Genomic DNA, 17363 nt, shown 5'->3' with positions numbered 1-17363 from the left:
AGGAAGACTTGTGGGGAGGGCTGAATATGCTGCTTGAGTAGTGAAGAGGAGTATGGAAGGAGTTTATTACACTTCTTTTTATTCAGATTCAACAGTGATTAAAAGAGGTCATAAGCAGTTGGAGAAACTAAAACCATTTTTATAGGGAAAGCCATGTTCAAGATGGACTCTGAAAGATAATGAAGCTTTTTAGTAGGCATAAGAGTAACTGTAGGAGACTCTTAGTTTAGGGGTCAGTAAGCTATGTCACAGAATGTTTTTGAATGAATGAAGTTTTATTAGAGCATGGCCATGCCTTTTATTTATGTGCTGGCATATGGCTATATTTATGCTACAGTAGTAGGACTGAAGAATTGAGATGGGGTGGGAAGCAGGAGGGATGGCTCAGCAGCTAAGAGCACTGGCTGCTCTTTCAGAGGACCTGGTTTTGATTCCCAGCACCCATACAGCAGCTCACAAACTGTCTATAACTCCAGTTCCAAACGATCTGACACCCTTTTCTGGCCTCCACATGGTGTACAGACAGACGTACACTGGTAGGTAGACACTGGTACACAGAAAATAAAATTAACTTTTTAAAGTTGAGACGGATCATATGGCTTACAATACCTAAAATATTTACTCTTGGCTCTTCACAGAGAGTTAGCTGTTCCCTGTAGGTAGATTCTATTTAAGGAGGAAAGTTTTACTGATGACTGTTGAAGAAATGAAAAGCAGATATTCTTGTGGGGGCATTTAGCTATAGAAGACTGGCTAACGAGATTAGCTTTGAAGGAATATAATAGAGAGACAGGGAGGAAGTGAAGGCCATTCTGTCAGCACAGTTGTAATTCAGTAATGTACAAAGGTGGTTTATCCTTAATGGTGTTTTTCTAATTTCCCTCACTAGCCAAGAAGGATCAAGAAGGTGGGGAAGAAAAGAAATCTGTACAGAAGAAAAAAGTAAAAGAGCTGAAAGTGTTGGACTCAAAGACAGCCCAGAATCTCTGTGAGTAATCTTGTGACCCAGCGTCTGATATTGCGAAGGTCTTGCTGTAAGCATGTGATTTCTCTGAATCTAAGTTCCCTCCATGTGAAACCTCCTATTAAATTCCTCCCTCCATATGAAACCTCCTATTAAATTCCTGCTCTGTGCCAGGCAGTGCATGGTGAGGCTTCAGAATCTCATCGGGTCCTTCAGTAGCACAGCAGGGTAGTTATAGAGCTGAGAAGATGTAGGTGTCGGTTTTAACCTCAGAGTTTCCTTACTTATTTTCTTTTACTAAGGGTTGGGGAGTGGTTGAGATGTGATCTTGGTACATAGCTTGGCTGTCCTTGAACTGACAGCCCTCATCCTTCAGCCTCTGAGCGGTGGGGGTTATAGGTGAACACCACCAGTCTGCCACACTTCTTTCAAAGTCTTACTTTTCCTTATATCAGCAGGAAGTCTTCCTCAGGATTTCAGCCTCAGTGCATTTCCTTCTGCTTTCTGAGAAGGAATGTGGCTGCTGTTTGTTGTGGCTTCAGTTAAACTAAAATTATTTACATTTAGCATAAGTGAGATAAATCTTGTATTTGTCAGAGTAGGATCAGTAACACCAGGAAGTTAAGCATTTGGTACCATATTTCTTCTGTTCTGACTTGCCACCTGGACTGAGAACTCCAATTAGTGAAAAAATTTCAGATTAAAGAGCCTTCCACATGTTCACTTGTTACACAAGTTGATATAGTTACTGCCTGATTTGTGGTTAGGATCAGTGTTACCCTTGTTGTTCATTTCAGCTAGCAATCTGCATCTCTTTTTTGTTGTTTGTTTTTTGCTTTTCAAGGCAGGGTTCTCTGTGGCTTTGGAGGCTGTCCTGGAACTAGCTAGCTCTGTAGACCAGTCTGGTCCCACCTGCCTCTGCCTCCTGAGGGCTGGGATTAAAAGCATGCGTCACAACCACCACCCCCACCCCCGGGCTAATCTTACCTCTTTTATGCAGAGTAATACAATACTCATTTTTTGGTCAACAAATACTTGACCTGGCATGTGACCAGGCTTTATTAAGTACATGCTAGTCATGTGTTGTATAAATGAAAGAGTATATATTCCATAAGCTCATTCATAATCTTACAGTTACTATCTTTATTTTTCCACATGAGAAAGCTAAAAGTTCAAATGTTATGCCTTGTCCAAAATCACCCAAACTAACTAGTACACATACCCATAGGTACGTTCAGAATGATATAGTAAGACAGTAAATCTTTGCTCCAGGAGGCAGAGACAGATGGATGTCTGTGAGTTCAAGGCCAGCCAGATCTACAGAGCTAGCTCCAAGACAGCCAGTGCTACACAGAGAGACCCTGTTTCAAAAAGCAAAAAAAGCAAACAAAAATTTCACACTAAGAATTAAGTAATGCTCCATAAATGTGCATGTCCTTCTCGCACAGGACCATGCTGATCATTCCAATTGTAGTATATGCTTCAGAGCAAGCATAATTTTTATGTTATGCTTGACCATATAACCTTAGATTAATATTCAAAGGTATTGCTAAATGAAAGTCTGTGTGTGGTGTCTTTTTTTTTTTTTTTTTTTTTTTTTTTGGAGGGGGATGTTGGTTTGGTTTGGTTTTTTGAGAAAGGATTTCTCTGTGTAGCCTGGCTGTTCAGGAACTCGCTCTGTAGACAGGATGACCTCAAACTCAGAGATACACTTGCCTCTGCCTCCTGAGTGCTGGGATTAAAGGCGTGCCTCTTTTTATAGAGACTGAAGTAATGTTAATTTTTGTTCCTAAAAGTGTGTCTTGGAACATAAAGCATGAGTAATTGTTACTTTATAAAACAACAGAAGAAAGGTTAATAATGTAGTACATTATTGTTCTCAATGGAATGGGAAAGGGTTAGAAAGGAATCAGGGTCATTATTTCTCCTTCATGACCCCTTCCACTCCTGTGAGTTCTCTCTCACTTTTCCTTAATAAATCTATGTTCCCTCTGCAAAATGGAAGGAAAGAAAAACAAGGAATTGAGGGGTTAGGGGTATCATTAGCAGTGGAGCATTAGCCTAGCATCCCAGGCCCTGTTTCATTTCCTCAGAATTAGAGGAGAGCACAAAATTAGATTGTTCTAGAGTAGAACAGTCTAGGAGGCAGAAGTGTCTGTTTCATCCTAAAAATACAAAGCCAAGTCAGACAGTCTCTGTCCTCTTGACTTATGTGTCTGGTGGAGTCAGGAAAACAAAGCAATGACTGAAGGTGACTACTGCCATAAGGGTGTGCTAGAATACCTAGGCAAGCACTAGCAAGAAGGCTTCCACAGCACACAGCGAGTGTTGAAGAAGAGACCGAGAGTGTTCTCAAGAAGGTGCTGTTTAAAATGGATTGAAGACCTGTCTAGAAGGAGTTAAGTGAAGGGAAGGACTAGCTCACTTAAGGAGCCCATGTACATGAGAAGGCTTGGTAAGTCAGAACTGCAGAAGTTACTGAGGAGATTTTAATTTTTTGTCTTGGGGAAGATTGCTTTGGCAAGTGATTTTTCAGGCTCAGTTTCTGAGTAGGAGAAGAGTAGGAAAGAAGATGAGCTATTTTAAACTAATGAGATGATCAGGACCTAAGACTAAGGTAATAGGGATGAAAAGGCAAGGCACAGACTAGAAAGACAGAATTCCTGGGACTTGGTGGTTGAGGAGATGAAGGACAGTGACACTTGAGTGAAGGTGGAAACCAATACACTGAATGAGGCAAGCTCACCAAGAACAGAGTGGCTAGTAGATTTGAGTCAGGGGTGACAAGATAGGACCTTTTAAAGCATGCACCCACTGATTGCTGCCTTTTCATTGGCTTTGTGAGGATATAATGGATGAAAGTTCTAATAGTGGGGGGGGAAAAAGATTACTGTATTTTCAGATTGCCATAAAGGAAACAGATGTTGGTAATAGAAGGGATCATTGAGTCAAAGATTTTTACACTAGACTTGACTGTATGCCGAAGGAAAAGGATGTTAGGGTTTCCTTAAGGGCTGGGTATGGTGACACACACCTTTAATCCCACCACTCAGGAGGCAGATGTCTGTTGGAGGACAAGCTGCTCTACAGAGCGAGTTCCCAGGACAGCCAGGGCTACATAGGGTCAGATAGAGAAGCCGGGGTGGGTAGTCAAGAGAAAGAGCTGCTTTTATGGACTTTATTTGATATATGTAAGTGTGCCATGGTGTGGCTTTTGTGTGGGAATGGGTGACAGCAGAAGCTGGAACACTGGACTCGGGTTCTGACTTCAACTACCTAGGCTGAGTGGCTTTCAGGATGGCTTGGAATAGGGAAAAAGATAAGAATAACCTGTCTTTCTATCTCGTTCTCTGGCAGCAATCTTTCTGGGTTCCTTCCGCATGCCTTATCAAGAGATTAAGAGTGTTATCCTGGAGGTGAATGAGGCTGTCCTCACTGAATCTATGATCCAGGTAAGCAACAAAGAGGTTCTGCTAGAGCTGGCTCCTCTGCACAGCTGTACAGCAGCCTCACCTACTCGCTTGATGAGCAGGAGCTCCTTCCAGCAGTTTTGACTGAAAATGCTGGCTGAAAAAGCTGCTGTGTCCCCAGTGGGCAGGGTACCCCTGCAGATGCAGGAATCTCCATCTTTCAAGCTGCCCCCCCCCCCATGCTTCCTTCATTAGCACTGGGCGGAGTTGTGATGCTCGGGCTTTCAGCTCACCCCACATGCAGCATTTGCTCTCTTTTCCAGAACCTCATTAAACAGATGCCAGAACCAGAGCAGTTAAAAATGCTTTCTGAACTGAAGGACGAGTATGATGATCTGGCTGAGTCAGAGCAGTTTGGAGTGGTGGTGAGTGAGGCCTGTAACAGCTCTTTTCCAACTCCCTTATTCCCTTCCCTCTGGAGACCAGCCTGGTCACTTGCTCCTTGCCTCTGATCTGTTTTGAACCTTTTACGTTAATCAGTTTCTCTGCCTACCCCCACCCCATCCCTTTTCTCTGGAGTACCAGTCTCCCAGAGGAGGCTCAGCCTTTATCTTTTGACATCTCTCTCCATTAGCTCCATAATGGAACTTGTTCCTTCCTCACTAGATGGGCACAGTGCCCCGTCTTCGGCCTCGCCTCAATGCCATTCTCTTCAAGCTACAATTCAGTGAGCAAGTTGAGAATATCAAGCCAGAGATTGTGTCTGTCACTGCTGCATGTGAGGAACTTCGTAAGAGTGAGAGCTTCTCCAGTCTTCTGGAGATCACACTGCTTGTTGGAAACTACATGAATGCTGGCTCCAGGAATGCTGGGGCTTTTGGCTTTAATATCAGCTTCCTCTGTAAGGTGAACCATGGGGATAGACAGTAGGACAGAGGGAAGGCTACCTTGAGCCCAGTATTGGCTTAAGCTCATTTGGGACAAGTCAGGACTAACAGTTTCTCCTCTCACCCCAAGCTCCGAGACACCAAGTCTGCAGATCAGAAGATGACTTTGTTGCATTTTCTGGCTGAGTTATGTGAGAATGACTACCCTGATGTCCTCAAGTTTCCTGATGAGCTTGCCCATGTAGAGAAAGCCAGCCGAGGTAAGGCAGTGTAGGGCAAAGCTAGAAAGTGCTTCTGGGCCAGCAAAATGGCTCAGTGAGTAAGGTGCTTGCTGCCAAGCCTTCCAACCTGAATTCAGTCCCTGGGACCAACATAGTGGAAGAAGAAAACCAGCTCTCACAAGTAGACATCTGACCTAAATACTCTCTCTCTCTCTCTCTCTCTCTCTCTCTCTCTCTCTCTCTCTCTCTCTCTCTCTCTCTCTCTCACACACACACACACACACACACACACACACACACTCAAATAAATGTAATTTGAAAATTTTTCTTAAAAAGGTAGTCCTAAGCCCTAAAAGTTTCTCCGTGGGGAAAGAAATAGGACACTTGTAGATGTAAATCATTTTCAGTTCAGACCATTTTAAGTGAGAACAAAGGAGAGGTCTAAGATTCAGGGAAGAATGTGAAGTTGAAGACAGCTTGTGTACAAGTGGAAGTGCTCTTTTTCCTTTCTTGGAATACTACATTCATAGGCATGCACACTCCATGCTTGCACACACGAACATGAATGCTGGAAAGGTAGGTGCTTTCAGTCTAGGTCCACAGCTTTTGTCATTCTGAAAGACAGACTGGATTAACAAGCCCTGGGCCTCATTGTTGGGAAGTAGACAGAGCACCAGGTTGAAATGGGGCAGATCTCTACCCTGTTTCTGGGTTCCTACCCATATCTCCTACTTCTGAAACCCTCTTACCTGAAATACATGAGACCAAGGTCTCAGGGGATCTATGGGTTCTTTTTTATATGATATGAAGTCTGCTTCGGTTAGTATTGTACAGTGTATGACGGTCAGAAGTTCAATTAGCAGATAATCATGCTTTTGCTGCAAAGATCAAAACCATGATGTGAATCAGAAAGAGGAGCATGTGTAGGCTAGAGGAGCATAGCAGGGAAGAAGGGGAGCTCTCGATGGTTAGTAAGGTCTTCTGTTTCTCTCCTGTAGTTTCTGCTGAGAACTTGCAGAAGAACTTAGATCAGATGAAGAAACAGATCGCCGATGTGGAACGTGATGTTCAGAATTTCCCAGCTGCCACAGATGAAAAGGACAAGTTTGTTGAGAAAATGACTATATCCTTTCTTTGGAGGACTTAATCCCTGGGAAGGGAAAAATCTTCCCTGGGGAGTAGAATAGATGATGGCAATATTCAGTTTTCACCTTTGAATTGTTTTTTTCCACTAAATACACAATTTTTAAACTTGCTGTAGGAGGGAAAGCAAACCTTACAGATGAACGACAAATCCCTGAGTGCCTACTGTGTGTCCCATTCCTGTTATAAACATACCCATCTTCACTAAAAGCCCCCAAGTCCCTACTCTGTGCCCCGTTGCTGTCACAGACACGCCCTTTCGCTGCCACTTTCTGATTGATACCTCACTGTTTGTTTTATACCGAAACTGCATCATGGAGCTTTATCTGCATACATCTCAGTCTCGTGTCTATAGTAGTCTGTGCAGCTCCTAATGTATAGGTTAGCCGTAGTTTGTGATTTGTCACTCTGGATAATTAGAGTGCTTCTGTTCTGTCGTGAGCAGTACTCTATGGTGGTTGCTGCACAGCCCATTCTTCATCTTTGAGTGGTTCTCTGACCTGGGTGTGCTTCTTGGTCATGGTCCTTTACTCCCTGGCCGCACAGTTTTGTAAAAGATGCACAGGAACAGTATAACAAGTTACGGATGATGCACTCCAACATGGAGACTCTATATAAGGAGCTAGGTGACTACTTCATCTTTGACCCTAAAAAGTTGTCTGTGGAAGAATTCTTTATGGATCTGCACAATTTTAGGAATATGTTTTTGGTGAGCAAGGGTGAACTGCTAATTTTTCATGGGATTCCTAATGGTTATTGGTGGGTTTACATGTGCCATCATATCCACACCACACACACAACCCCCCATCTGTGCTTCAGCAAGCAGTCAAGGAGAATCAGAAGCGCCGGGAAACAGAAGAAAAGATGCGGAGAGCAAAGCTAGCCAAGGAGAAGGCGGAAAAGGAGCGACTGGAGAAACAGCAGAAGCGAGAGCAGCTCATAGACATGAATGCAGGTGGGGTGTGAAGGGGGCATCAGGCTTCTCTGCTGCTCGGGACAGCTGGGGCCTAAATGTAGCTAGCTCCTGGCAAGTGGTGCTGGATTTTAACGTGTACTTTTCCTGTCCTTTGCTGGTTCTTGGACTTTGTCTCATCGGCCTTGTGATTTGGGAATTGCTGTCACACCTACTCTTTCCTCAGCCTGTCCAAAATGTCCCCTGACCTGTTCTCATTCCTGCTGCTTTGGGGTTCACCTGACTCCCCCCCCCCCCTTCTTGTGGTAGCTCTCTTTTCTCTGGTTTTCACCAGTACTGTGTTACCTCTTAGCCTGCTGTATGCATATTTGAGAAGGGGGTGAAAATCTAGCCACTCTCTTTCTCCAGCAGAAACATGTCTTTGTTTGAGCATATGGTCTCAATTACTGGCCCTCTGTTTCCTGTCTCTGCTTTTTTCCTGTGGAGAATTCCCTGCCCCCACTACTCCTGTGGGCAGTGGAAATACAGTAAATACAGCATATGTAGCACATGGCCCTGCCCTGCTCTGAAGGGCTGTGAGCCTCTCAAGTGAGGGGTTCTTGAGGTTGACAAGTTTTTAAAATTTACTGAGCACAAACAGTAGAGACTAACAAGGTTTGAGCCCAGAAACCAGAGTATTTTCTTGACCTTACCTCATTTGTATTTAAGCCCACAACTTTGTTCCCGTAACACTTAAAATTCGTACCCAGCATCCTTCCATGCATCACTTCCCTCCCTGTTATCCCTGGGCCTCCAGGGCTTTCCCCCTTCTGTATTGTGTAGGATATAATGTGAGCAAGGTGGAGTCCCAAATAGCATTTGGGATAAGGGCTATAGCCCAGCCAGCAGGTGGCGTAATGGACCTTACCCTATCCTGATTGCCTGGGCCAAGCAAATGAAATTGAATGTAGGTCAGCTGCATTGGTGATGTGCAGACAGCAGGTGGCGCTGGCAGTAATGAGCCCTAGCCTTTAGAGAGTAGCCAACCAGCTCCTTGGGATTTCAGTTTCAGATTTCACTATCCTGAGCTGTTGCCATGGAAACTGAGCCTGGCTAGAATGGGATTCTACATTAACTCTTTGCATTCCAGCCAGGCTGCTTTCAGCCTTTACATGCAGAGCTGTCTTTAGGAAGATGCAACCACTGTAAACAGTAGTTATATGAAATACAGTCTTGACGAGTGGGCTCTCTTCCTTAGCCCTCCTCTGAAGCCTAAGCCTTCAGTATTTCATGCAAACAGGAAACACTGGGACTGATAACAATTTCAATAATTGTTTCTCACCCCTCCCTGCCCACACATATACAATTCTTCCTACGTAGCCCAGGTTAGCCCCAGACTGCACATCCCACTTCCTGCTTCCACTTCCCAAGTACTGGGATTACAGGCATAGTCACTTTCCTTGGTATAGCTGCCTTTGGTTTATAACTGGTGCAAGGAGTTACAGTCCGGTGTGCTGGTCCTGATTAGCGTGGGTAGGATGACATTGCAATGAATACATCAGGGCTTGCACTAACAGACAGTGAGTTTTCGGGCATTTTTAAACAAAACACAAGTAAAGTAAATGAGTCTGTGAGAATTGAGAGGTTGAGCCTTTCTTGTCTGTTTTGGACTGTCAGCAAGTGTGAGGGAGGGAAAGCCATGCAGCAGCCATGTATTTCGTGTGCAGCTTGATATTTGCTGTTCTGGTCTGGCTGAAGAATTTACACCTCTGTCTTTGTTCATGACAGAGGGAGATGAGACAGGAGTGATGGACAGTCTTCTAGAAGCTCTGCAGTCAGGGGCAGCATTCAGACGAAAGAGAGGGCCACGCCAAGGTAAGTAAATAAATGGAACCCAATTGGGTGTTGGAGTCTTTCCTCCTGGTCATGCTAGTGGTGGGGCTGAAGACCAAAGTGGTGTTAATGATGTTGCAGGGTTTAGAACCTTCCCATTTTCGTGCACTAAGAATGGATTATCTAGTGTCTTCCTCCCATATTAGGAAGTTCTCACTAGGACTCTGTGGAGGCCTAGATGTGATGGGTGTAAGAGCTACAGCAGAAGCATCTTTGTGCTGAGTTAAAGCCTGTGCGCACCCCCACCCTCACCCCTCTGCTGGAGCTCTGTAGACTCATTTATATGAGTTTCACTTGGAACCTGCTATAGAGAGATGGCAGGATACAGTGGTATCTCTGGGGCCTGTAGTGCCTCACACACCTGGAAGGAGTACCCTAGCAAGGATGCAGATTATACTAGCCCTTATAAACTCAGTGTCCTGGCTGGAATGGTTTACGGAGTCCAGGGTCTCAAAAGGGAGAGGAAGTGGGAATGAAGAGCATAGAACTCTAGATTTACAGATAGGCCTTTTTATGGAGAGTACAGCCAACGATACGCCTTTGGTAATGAGTTTTTGTAGAGGTTGTCACAGCATTGTTTCCTGCCCAACAGAAGTATCGTGCATCTTACTGTGCTGTCTTCCATGACCCTATTAACTAAGCCTAGCCTGCTTCAGACTTTGGTGGGGAATTCCCTTTCCAGCCTTTTCCTGAGGAATTGTACCAGAGACCCAGATGCTTCCTGTACAAGCAGCCAGACATCAGAGACTTCCCTGTACTGGGGATGCCCCATTAGCTACTGCTTTCCTAGTGACAAAACCAGCACTTGCTTGTAAAGAAAAAGAGGATTTTGTCAGAACTACCTTTTCATTAGAGAATCTGAGTTAGTCAGGGTACTGTCTCCCAGTTAGAAAGACAATTCTAGGGGACTTATAGGAAATGCCGAAATTAAGAAGTTGAAAATAAGGACTGCATAGTTTGTCAGCTCCAGTTTATAATCTCCTTCTGATCTGGGTTACTAAGCTCACCAAACATCTGGGAGACTCTCTAAGATACTTGGGTACTTCTGCTTCATCTAAAGGGTGTGGCCTCACATCAGGCCTAACAGAAAGCAGCATCAGAGTGGCTTGCCAAAGAGTTAGGATCTTTCTTCAAAGAAAAAGACCGGATTTTTGAAGGCTCCATTCTCAGAGTATAAGGCCCTAGGGCCACAGGCTCCCTCCAGTGCTGCTGGACCCAGCTTGAACTATTCTTTGGCTGCCTCTTGACTGTCCTCATGACCAGTGGCTCTCAACCTTCCTAATGTTGTGAGCCTTTAACATGGTTCCTCATGTTATGGTGACCTCAACCCTAAAATTGTAAGTAGCAGGAGACACAGGATGTTTGACATGTGACCCCCAAATGGGTTAAGACGTACAGGTTGAGAGCTGCTAATCATGACCAAGTGCTGGGAGCCAAAGAACCAGAAAACTGTCAGACTTATCTGCCTCAGTCTTTTCCATTCCCAGAGGCAGCTGTGTCTATTCAAAGACACTAGATTTTTCCCTAGAGCCTCCAGGAATGTTAAAATCTTCCCTCTCTAGAGACATGAAGGAATGATCTGTATACAAAGACCCATTGAGGAGTTGGGAGAGGAGAGTTACTATCAGGCTGGTTCATTAAAAGTAACATGTAAATCGCTAAGGTTTGCAGGGTGTGGGAGAACAATGGTTTGAGTGTCAAGGGGAAGAATCCTTGTGATTGTATTATAGCTGCTATTTCCAGCTGTGATTGAGTCAGCTTGTGGTTTTAATGACTGGACTCTATCTCCAAGCCTGAATTGTACAGTTCACTTACATACTAAATGACAGTCAAAGAAAAAAAATCTCTCTCTGGGAGTCTTCCCTCTGCCATCTCCTAGGCTACCATAAGTTCCACTTATGCTAACGGAGGTCTGTGTTAGAGCCTTGAGAAGACTAAAGACCCTTCTATTGAGTAGTATCCACCCTGCTCATAGGTAGGAGTTAACATGATTTAATCCCAGGTGGATCTCCGAGTTCAAGGCCAGCCTGATCTACAGAGCCAGTTCCAGGACAGCCAGGGCTACACAGAGAAACCCTGTCCCAATAAATAAATAAATAAATAAATAATGATTTCAAGCCTAATAATAAAGCCAGAACAATATCCTGCTTTTGTGGAATCAAGTCCAGGGCTCTTCCTACTAAGCCTGCATTATTAGACAGGAAATGACAGCGACCTCTATTTAGACCAGAAAACTCTGACATAGGATATTACAAAGAGAGTTCTTGGGGTGGTAAAATTGTACTGGGGAGATTTTCTGATGACCCCCATGTCTGGAAAGAGTGTTCCTGTATCACCACTCTCCCTAGTTTTGTAAAAATAGGACAAGAGGTATAATTAGGATGGTTTCAGACAATGATGAGTTATTAGGATGATAATGACTGCCCCATCTGTCCTAGTTTCCTCTTCCCTGAGGAAGCCTATTAACAAGAACACTTCCTTTTTAGCAGTAGTTCATAGCTGTGTCTAGGATTTTTTCCTGAATCATTAAACTTTTTCTAATCAAGCTGTGCTCTTAGTATTACTTGGCAGGTTTTTACTTATATGTTTATCTTGTTTACCCTATCTTCTGCTATTCTAGCTTTGACCATTTTCTCAAACTCTACCTCTACACCCAAAGCTGTGGGCCTATTCTCCTAGATGGCAATTGTCCCAGGTCCTGCAGAGTCAAACACTGACCTGGCTGTGTGGCTACTGTAAGGACTCGGTAGTCTTATAGAGGGAGGAAGTCAATTTTTCTGATTGGAACTAGATCAGAAGCTGGGACTTTGGGGTTCCCTTGGTTCCTTTCGCCAGTTGGAACAGGAGCTTTCTTATTCTTAACCTTGGATCACTTTGTGTCCATCTTTAATCTACCCCACTTTCAAGGCTTAAAGAGGAAATTGTTCTGTTTTCTCCATCTGCCATATTCCCCTGGATCTTAGGACGTATGTAATGAATCAAAAGTCTAGTAAGTATAGAAATATCCTGAAACTGTTGGATTAGGTACAACAGGGAATCTTAGAGGGAGCAGTCACAGAAAGCAACAGCTTAGGGTTTGCTGCCCTGGAACTCTTCTATGTTGCTCCAGGGCAGGTATTCACAGAGTCTAGAGTCAGCAATTGCTTCGGTTCATTCACTCACTACAGTTAGAGGGACGTGCACACGGGTACACATACACATACATAGTTGCAGTGAAGAGATACTGAACCACCATTTTTCTGGGCATGACCGTGGCATCCTGGAGAATTGAGTACTTCAGAAACGAGTGGAAAAGCAGCACATATGAGAGACTAAAAAGGAAAGTAGGAAAAGCATACACACATCCTCATATATCAGTTACTGGGGCAATGGTTTGTTTCCACAATCCAACATCTAACTTGGTAAAGCCCCTAGGGTGTGGGTCTCTTACACATACTCACACCTGTGATCTGCACCTAGATACCCCCCATATGCTGTCAGCAGGATTTTTACTCTTCTTTCTCCTCTTGGTAGACAACCCTTTGTGTCCTTGGGAGGAGGAGGAGGAGACCTCTAAGTTGGTAATCTGTGGGCAGATTGTGTGCTCCCTGCCTGACCTGTGGGCAGCCTCTGTGTGTGTAAACAGTAGCTTTGGGTTGGCTCTGCCCTGGGACTGCCAGTCCTGGACAAGGCTTGGGCTCTCTTACCTGGTTTGGCTCCCACCTACCTAAAGCTTTTCGCTGATCCACAGCAGACACCTTGTTTGCGGCCCCTCTGGACTCTTCCTGCTCATGGCCCAGTCCTGCAGCCTTCATTAGGGAGTGATGTGCTTGCCAATGGTTCTTTCAAGATTAGTCACAGCTTTCTCCACTCCAGCTTTCCCTAGGTCTCAGGAAGGGTTTGTGGATATTTTTTTAGGTGGTCTCACCATGTAGCCCTGGCTTTTCTAGAACTCTCTATGTAGACTAGGTTGGCCCAGAACTTAGAGATCTGCCTGCTTCAGACTCTATAGTGTTGAGACTAAAGGTGTAGGCTACCATACCCTACCCACATACTCAGCTTTTTTTTTTTGGTCACCATTCTCGGATATAGTTTTGAGACTACCAAAAGACTAAAGACTACAGCTTTCACCATTGTTATAGTTCAGAATATTTTTTCATCTCCGTAAGAAACCCCAAATCCACTAGGAATTACTTTTTAACTTATGCATAAAAATTGTGCATATTTTAATGGAGTATCTAACAATGTTTTGGTGCATGTTCAAGCTGTGGTGTTCAAATCAAAGCAAACCCTCCTTTCTCTTGTTAGCTTGAACCAGTCCCTGGTATTGACTTTTTGTTGTTGTTGTTCCAGGTACTGATAAACTTTTTGTTTATTTAAAATGTGTGTATGTGCATGCATACACACAGCTATGGCTTGATACCATGCTTGGAGTCAGGCACCTGTACTTGCTAAGCCATCTTACCAGCAAGGGATACTTGTTGCCCTATCTGTAGTTGCTTATTTAGATATTTTGAGACAGGGTCTCATAGCTGAGACTAGTCTTTTACGTATGCAGGCCTTCACTTAAGATTCTTCTTGACTCAGCCTCCCCAGTACTGGGATTGCAGGTTTGAAACACCATGCCATCTTTTCCTGTTATTCTACCTTCTATCTCTGGATTTTTCCTAAGCTGGACATTCACAGGAATTGACATATAGCATTTTATGTTTGACTGTTAAAGCCCCAGGTTGCTCAGTATTTATGCAGTCTATATAGACTGCTTAAAATGGCACAGAACTAGGTGGTTGTCATGTGATGATGGGCATGGTCCCAAGAAGCTGTCTTCCTGTTGAGGATACTGGGGTCCCAAGTATGGATTTATAAATGAGCAGGAGAGACTTGGGCTGCAATTTCTTTCTAGCATTTCCCTCTTGGTCATCCTTGACCTTTTCTGGCATACATTTTATCATTTTACCCTGCAGTGTGTGCATGCACACATATGTATTAAACCTTGAAGAGGTGGGAAAGAGCCAGGCATGTGGACCTTGGTTGTTGGAGAAACGCATGGGAGTGTGGTGTGCGTGTGATAACAGTAAGTGGCTGGACTTCTGCAAGAACCCTCACAAGCCAATTAAAAGCTGCCTCTTGCCTTATAGTTTCATCCACAAGCTTTCTATGGAGTGGCCTAAAAAAAAATAATATATGTACTAAGCTTCAACATATTTAATTCCAACCAACCTGAGTGAGAAAAGTGGACTTTGAGTACTGTTTGTCTTGTTACATGACATAGCTTAACACTTAAACCAGGTTTTTAAAAAATATTATTTTTATTTTTATGTATATGAGTGTTTGCATAAATTTAAGTATATGTATCCCATGCATGCCTGGTGCCTATGAAGGCCAGAGAAGGGCATTGGGTCCCCTGGAACTGAAGTTGCCATACAGGCAACTGTCCTGCAAGAACAGCAGAGTTCTTAATTGCTGGGCCGTCTCTCCAGCTCCTCAAGTCCTGTTCTGTCTAGCTGTATCCAAACCTTCATACTTGTACCAAGAGGTATATTTTACGTTGAGTCTCTACTTTCTGAAAAGACCTCTGAACCAGACAAGGCAGGCACAATTGCATGGCTTCTGGCTGAACACCTGATGTAAAGTTGTAAAGAGATTAGAAAGTAGGCCTTCTGTGGATAGGGTCTCATGTCTTCTCTTGCAGTCAACAGGAAAGCTGGGTGTGCAGTCACATCTCTGCTAGCCTCGGAGCTGACCAAGGATGATGCCATGGCTGCTGGTCCTGCTAAGGTGCCCAAGAAAAGTGAAGGAGTCTCCACAATCCTTGAGGAAGCCAAGGAGCTGGTTGGTCGTGCAAGCTAAGCTGGGCTCTGTGGCCATTGCTGCTCCTAAGTGAAGCCCAGACTGTCTACCTGCAGCATGTGCCTAAATGGTCATGCAGTGGCCACTCCACCACCTGACCCTGTCTTTCTGTCTGGCCTGCTGCTCTCTGAACATCACATACAGCTTCAGCTGCCTGGAGGCCAGAAGGGAAGGGCAGTGTAGGGGTGGCCTGAGCCCAGCCCAGCCACCCCTGGCTGTGGTATTACCAAAGCAGGGTCCATGTTTGCTGCCTTAACCCTGTCTCCTCCATGTTATCCAGAGGTCCTGGTCTCAGACAAAACCCAGCCTGCTTTCTTAGCCCCCCTTTCTAGTGGGCCTTCCCCTAGGTCAATCTTGCTGGATTTGTGCTTTTCTTTTGTGGTTTCTCTAGCCCTGAGAATAGCATGGGACTTAAGAACCTTTGGGCTAGATCCTTTTACTGCTGTCACCTCTGCTTTTCCTCCTGGCAGTTATTTATTACTAGTGCTGTGGCATTGGGAGCTGCTTCTGCAAAAGCAAGAAGCAAATCCCACCCTTACCCCACTTTCCTGGGAAAGTCTCCCAGGCAAAGGTCTCAACCACTCTCCTCATTCCACTGTGGCCCAGGTCTGAGCCATAGGCAGATAGTAGGGCATAGTGACAGTGTGGGGCCCGCCCCCTGCCCGCTGCCATGCTTTATGCCCTTGCCTCCCTGGACTCTCTGCACCAGCCCTCCCTCCACCCTGCAACTGAGCCCCCCCTACCCCATGCCTTCCCTGGAGCTTTGGTGCATCTCATTTGGAGTGTGGGCTGTAGTGTGACCATCCCAACACCTCACCCCCTCCATCCAAGGAAATGGGAGGTGGAGCCTCCTGGCTAAGAAATTGTTTTGCAAATGGATCTATTTTTATATGAAAAAAAATTTTTTAAGAAAAATAACTTGGTCCCGTTCCCCTTCCATAATAAAAGAAACTTTGATGGTAGGTTCAAGCATTCCTGGGGTCAGTCCTGAATATGGCCTGGGTGTTAGCCCCATCCTTCAAGACTAAACCCTGCGGTCAGGGCAGACCCTTCCCTAGCATCAGTTCTGGGGCAAGAGAATTTCTCTTGTTGGGCTGGGCCACACCATAGGGTAGCAAGAACTCCAATCCTGTGTTTTCATGAATGTATTAAATTATCAAGCCAAACGTGCAGTTGTTAAGTGGACGCTGAGAAGTGGGCACAGGGCCCCCCACCCACCCAGCAATGAGTCAGACTGGGTGGCCCAAACCTCAGGAAGCTCAGATTCTCTGGCTTAGGGTCACTTTTTTGTCCTTAGCCCCTTTCAGCTTCCCCTCTGAGGCTACAGAGAAGGAATGGTACTGTCCAGGCTTGACACAGATTTAGAGTTGCCAGAGCATGGAGGGTTTAGGAAATGCTAGGGGCAGCCAGTACAGGGGCCCTCGTGGCCAGGAAGGCGGTTTGGGCTGCTAGAGCTTGTGTCTGAAGGAGCAGTGGCAGCTCCAGGGCTATTTCCTGTGAGACTGATGCAGGGTCCAGTTCTTCCCTGAGCCACCTCCTTGCAAGCTGACATCTGGGGTTTTGACCCTTTTCTTTTTTAATCACTTTTGCTAAAATGCATTTAATTAAAAAAGTTTTTTTAAGTAGAGGGGACAAAATGGGAACCCCTTGCCTCTTGGGCTTCTGGGATGTCATCACCTCCAGTTTGATGGGTTTTGTTTCCAACTGTCAATAAAGCATTGAAACAGACCTTCCTCCAGTCTCCTTTGTGAAACTCTTCAGTGACTTCCCACTGTTGGTGACCTGACAGATGAGTTAAAAGCTAAGCATTCTGGCAGGCATGAGCTTGGGCACAGTGAATGCATGTGGTTCTGTAGGCCAGGGCCCCCTTTCAGGGCTGTCTTCCTCTGTTCCAGCTTCGTGCCACACTGTGACCCTTTGGATTGGTGCCCTGATTTCTACCCTAATGTCCAACTCCCCACTTTCCCAGCACCTCTAGGTGCCACAGTTTTCTGACCAGTACCTATGTCTTCCATCCTCACCAAGTTAGAGCAACTCAGCCCTGAGACTGGGACCCTGAGTCTGCCCAACCTGGATCAGAGGCTCCATCCAGGCCAGACACTAGAGGACTTGCCACTAAGCTAT

The 17363-nt window shown here is 45.0% G+C and overlaps 2 protein-coding genes across 2 annotated transcripts in view; both read left to right on the top strand.

The window, feature by feature from the left end:
• The window catches only part of LOC127234275 (protein diaphanous homolog 1), a 73376-nt gene extending 72380 nt beyond the window's left edge, over nt 1-996 (top strand). The window contains exon 18 of the mRNA XM_051201168.1: nt 890-996. Within this exon, the coding sequence (XP_051057125.1) occupies nt 890-996 (107 nt within the window). The remainder of the gene's footprint in view (nt 1-889) is intronic.
• LOC127234206 (protein diaphanous homolog 1-like) lies at nt 844-16967 on the top strand. The gene is made up of 9 exons (XM_051201042.1): nt 844-988; nt 4322-4416; nt 4698-4799; nt 5041-5280; nt 5392-5521; nt 6481-7334; nt 7445-7580; nt 9306-9392; nt 15082-16967. The coding sequence occupies exons 2-6, from the start codon at nt 4345-4347 to the stop codon at nt 6627-6629; spliced, it is 693 nt and encodes a 230-aa protein (XP_051056999.1). The 5' UTR covers nt 844-988; nt 4322-4344; the 3' UTR covers nt 6630-7334; nt 7445-7580; nt 9306-9392; nt 15082-16967.
• The last annotated feature ends 396 nt before the right edge of the window (nt 16968-17363 follow it).

The sequence above is a fragment of the Phodopus roborovskii genome, unplaced genomic scaffold, assembly GCF_943737965.1.
Source record: "Phodopus roborovskii unplaced genomic scaffold, PHOROB, whole genome shotgun sequence".
NCBI lineage: Eukaryota > Metazoa > Chordata > Mammalia > Rodentia > Cricetidae > Phodopus > Phodopus roborovskii.
Note: the sequence above shows the minus strand (reverse complement) of the source record. Positions and strands in the feature narration are given on the sequence as shown.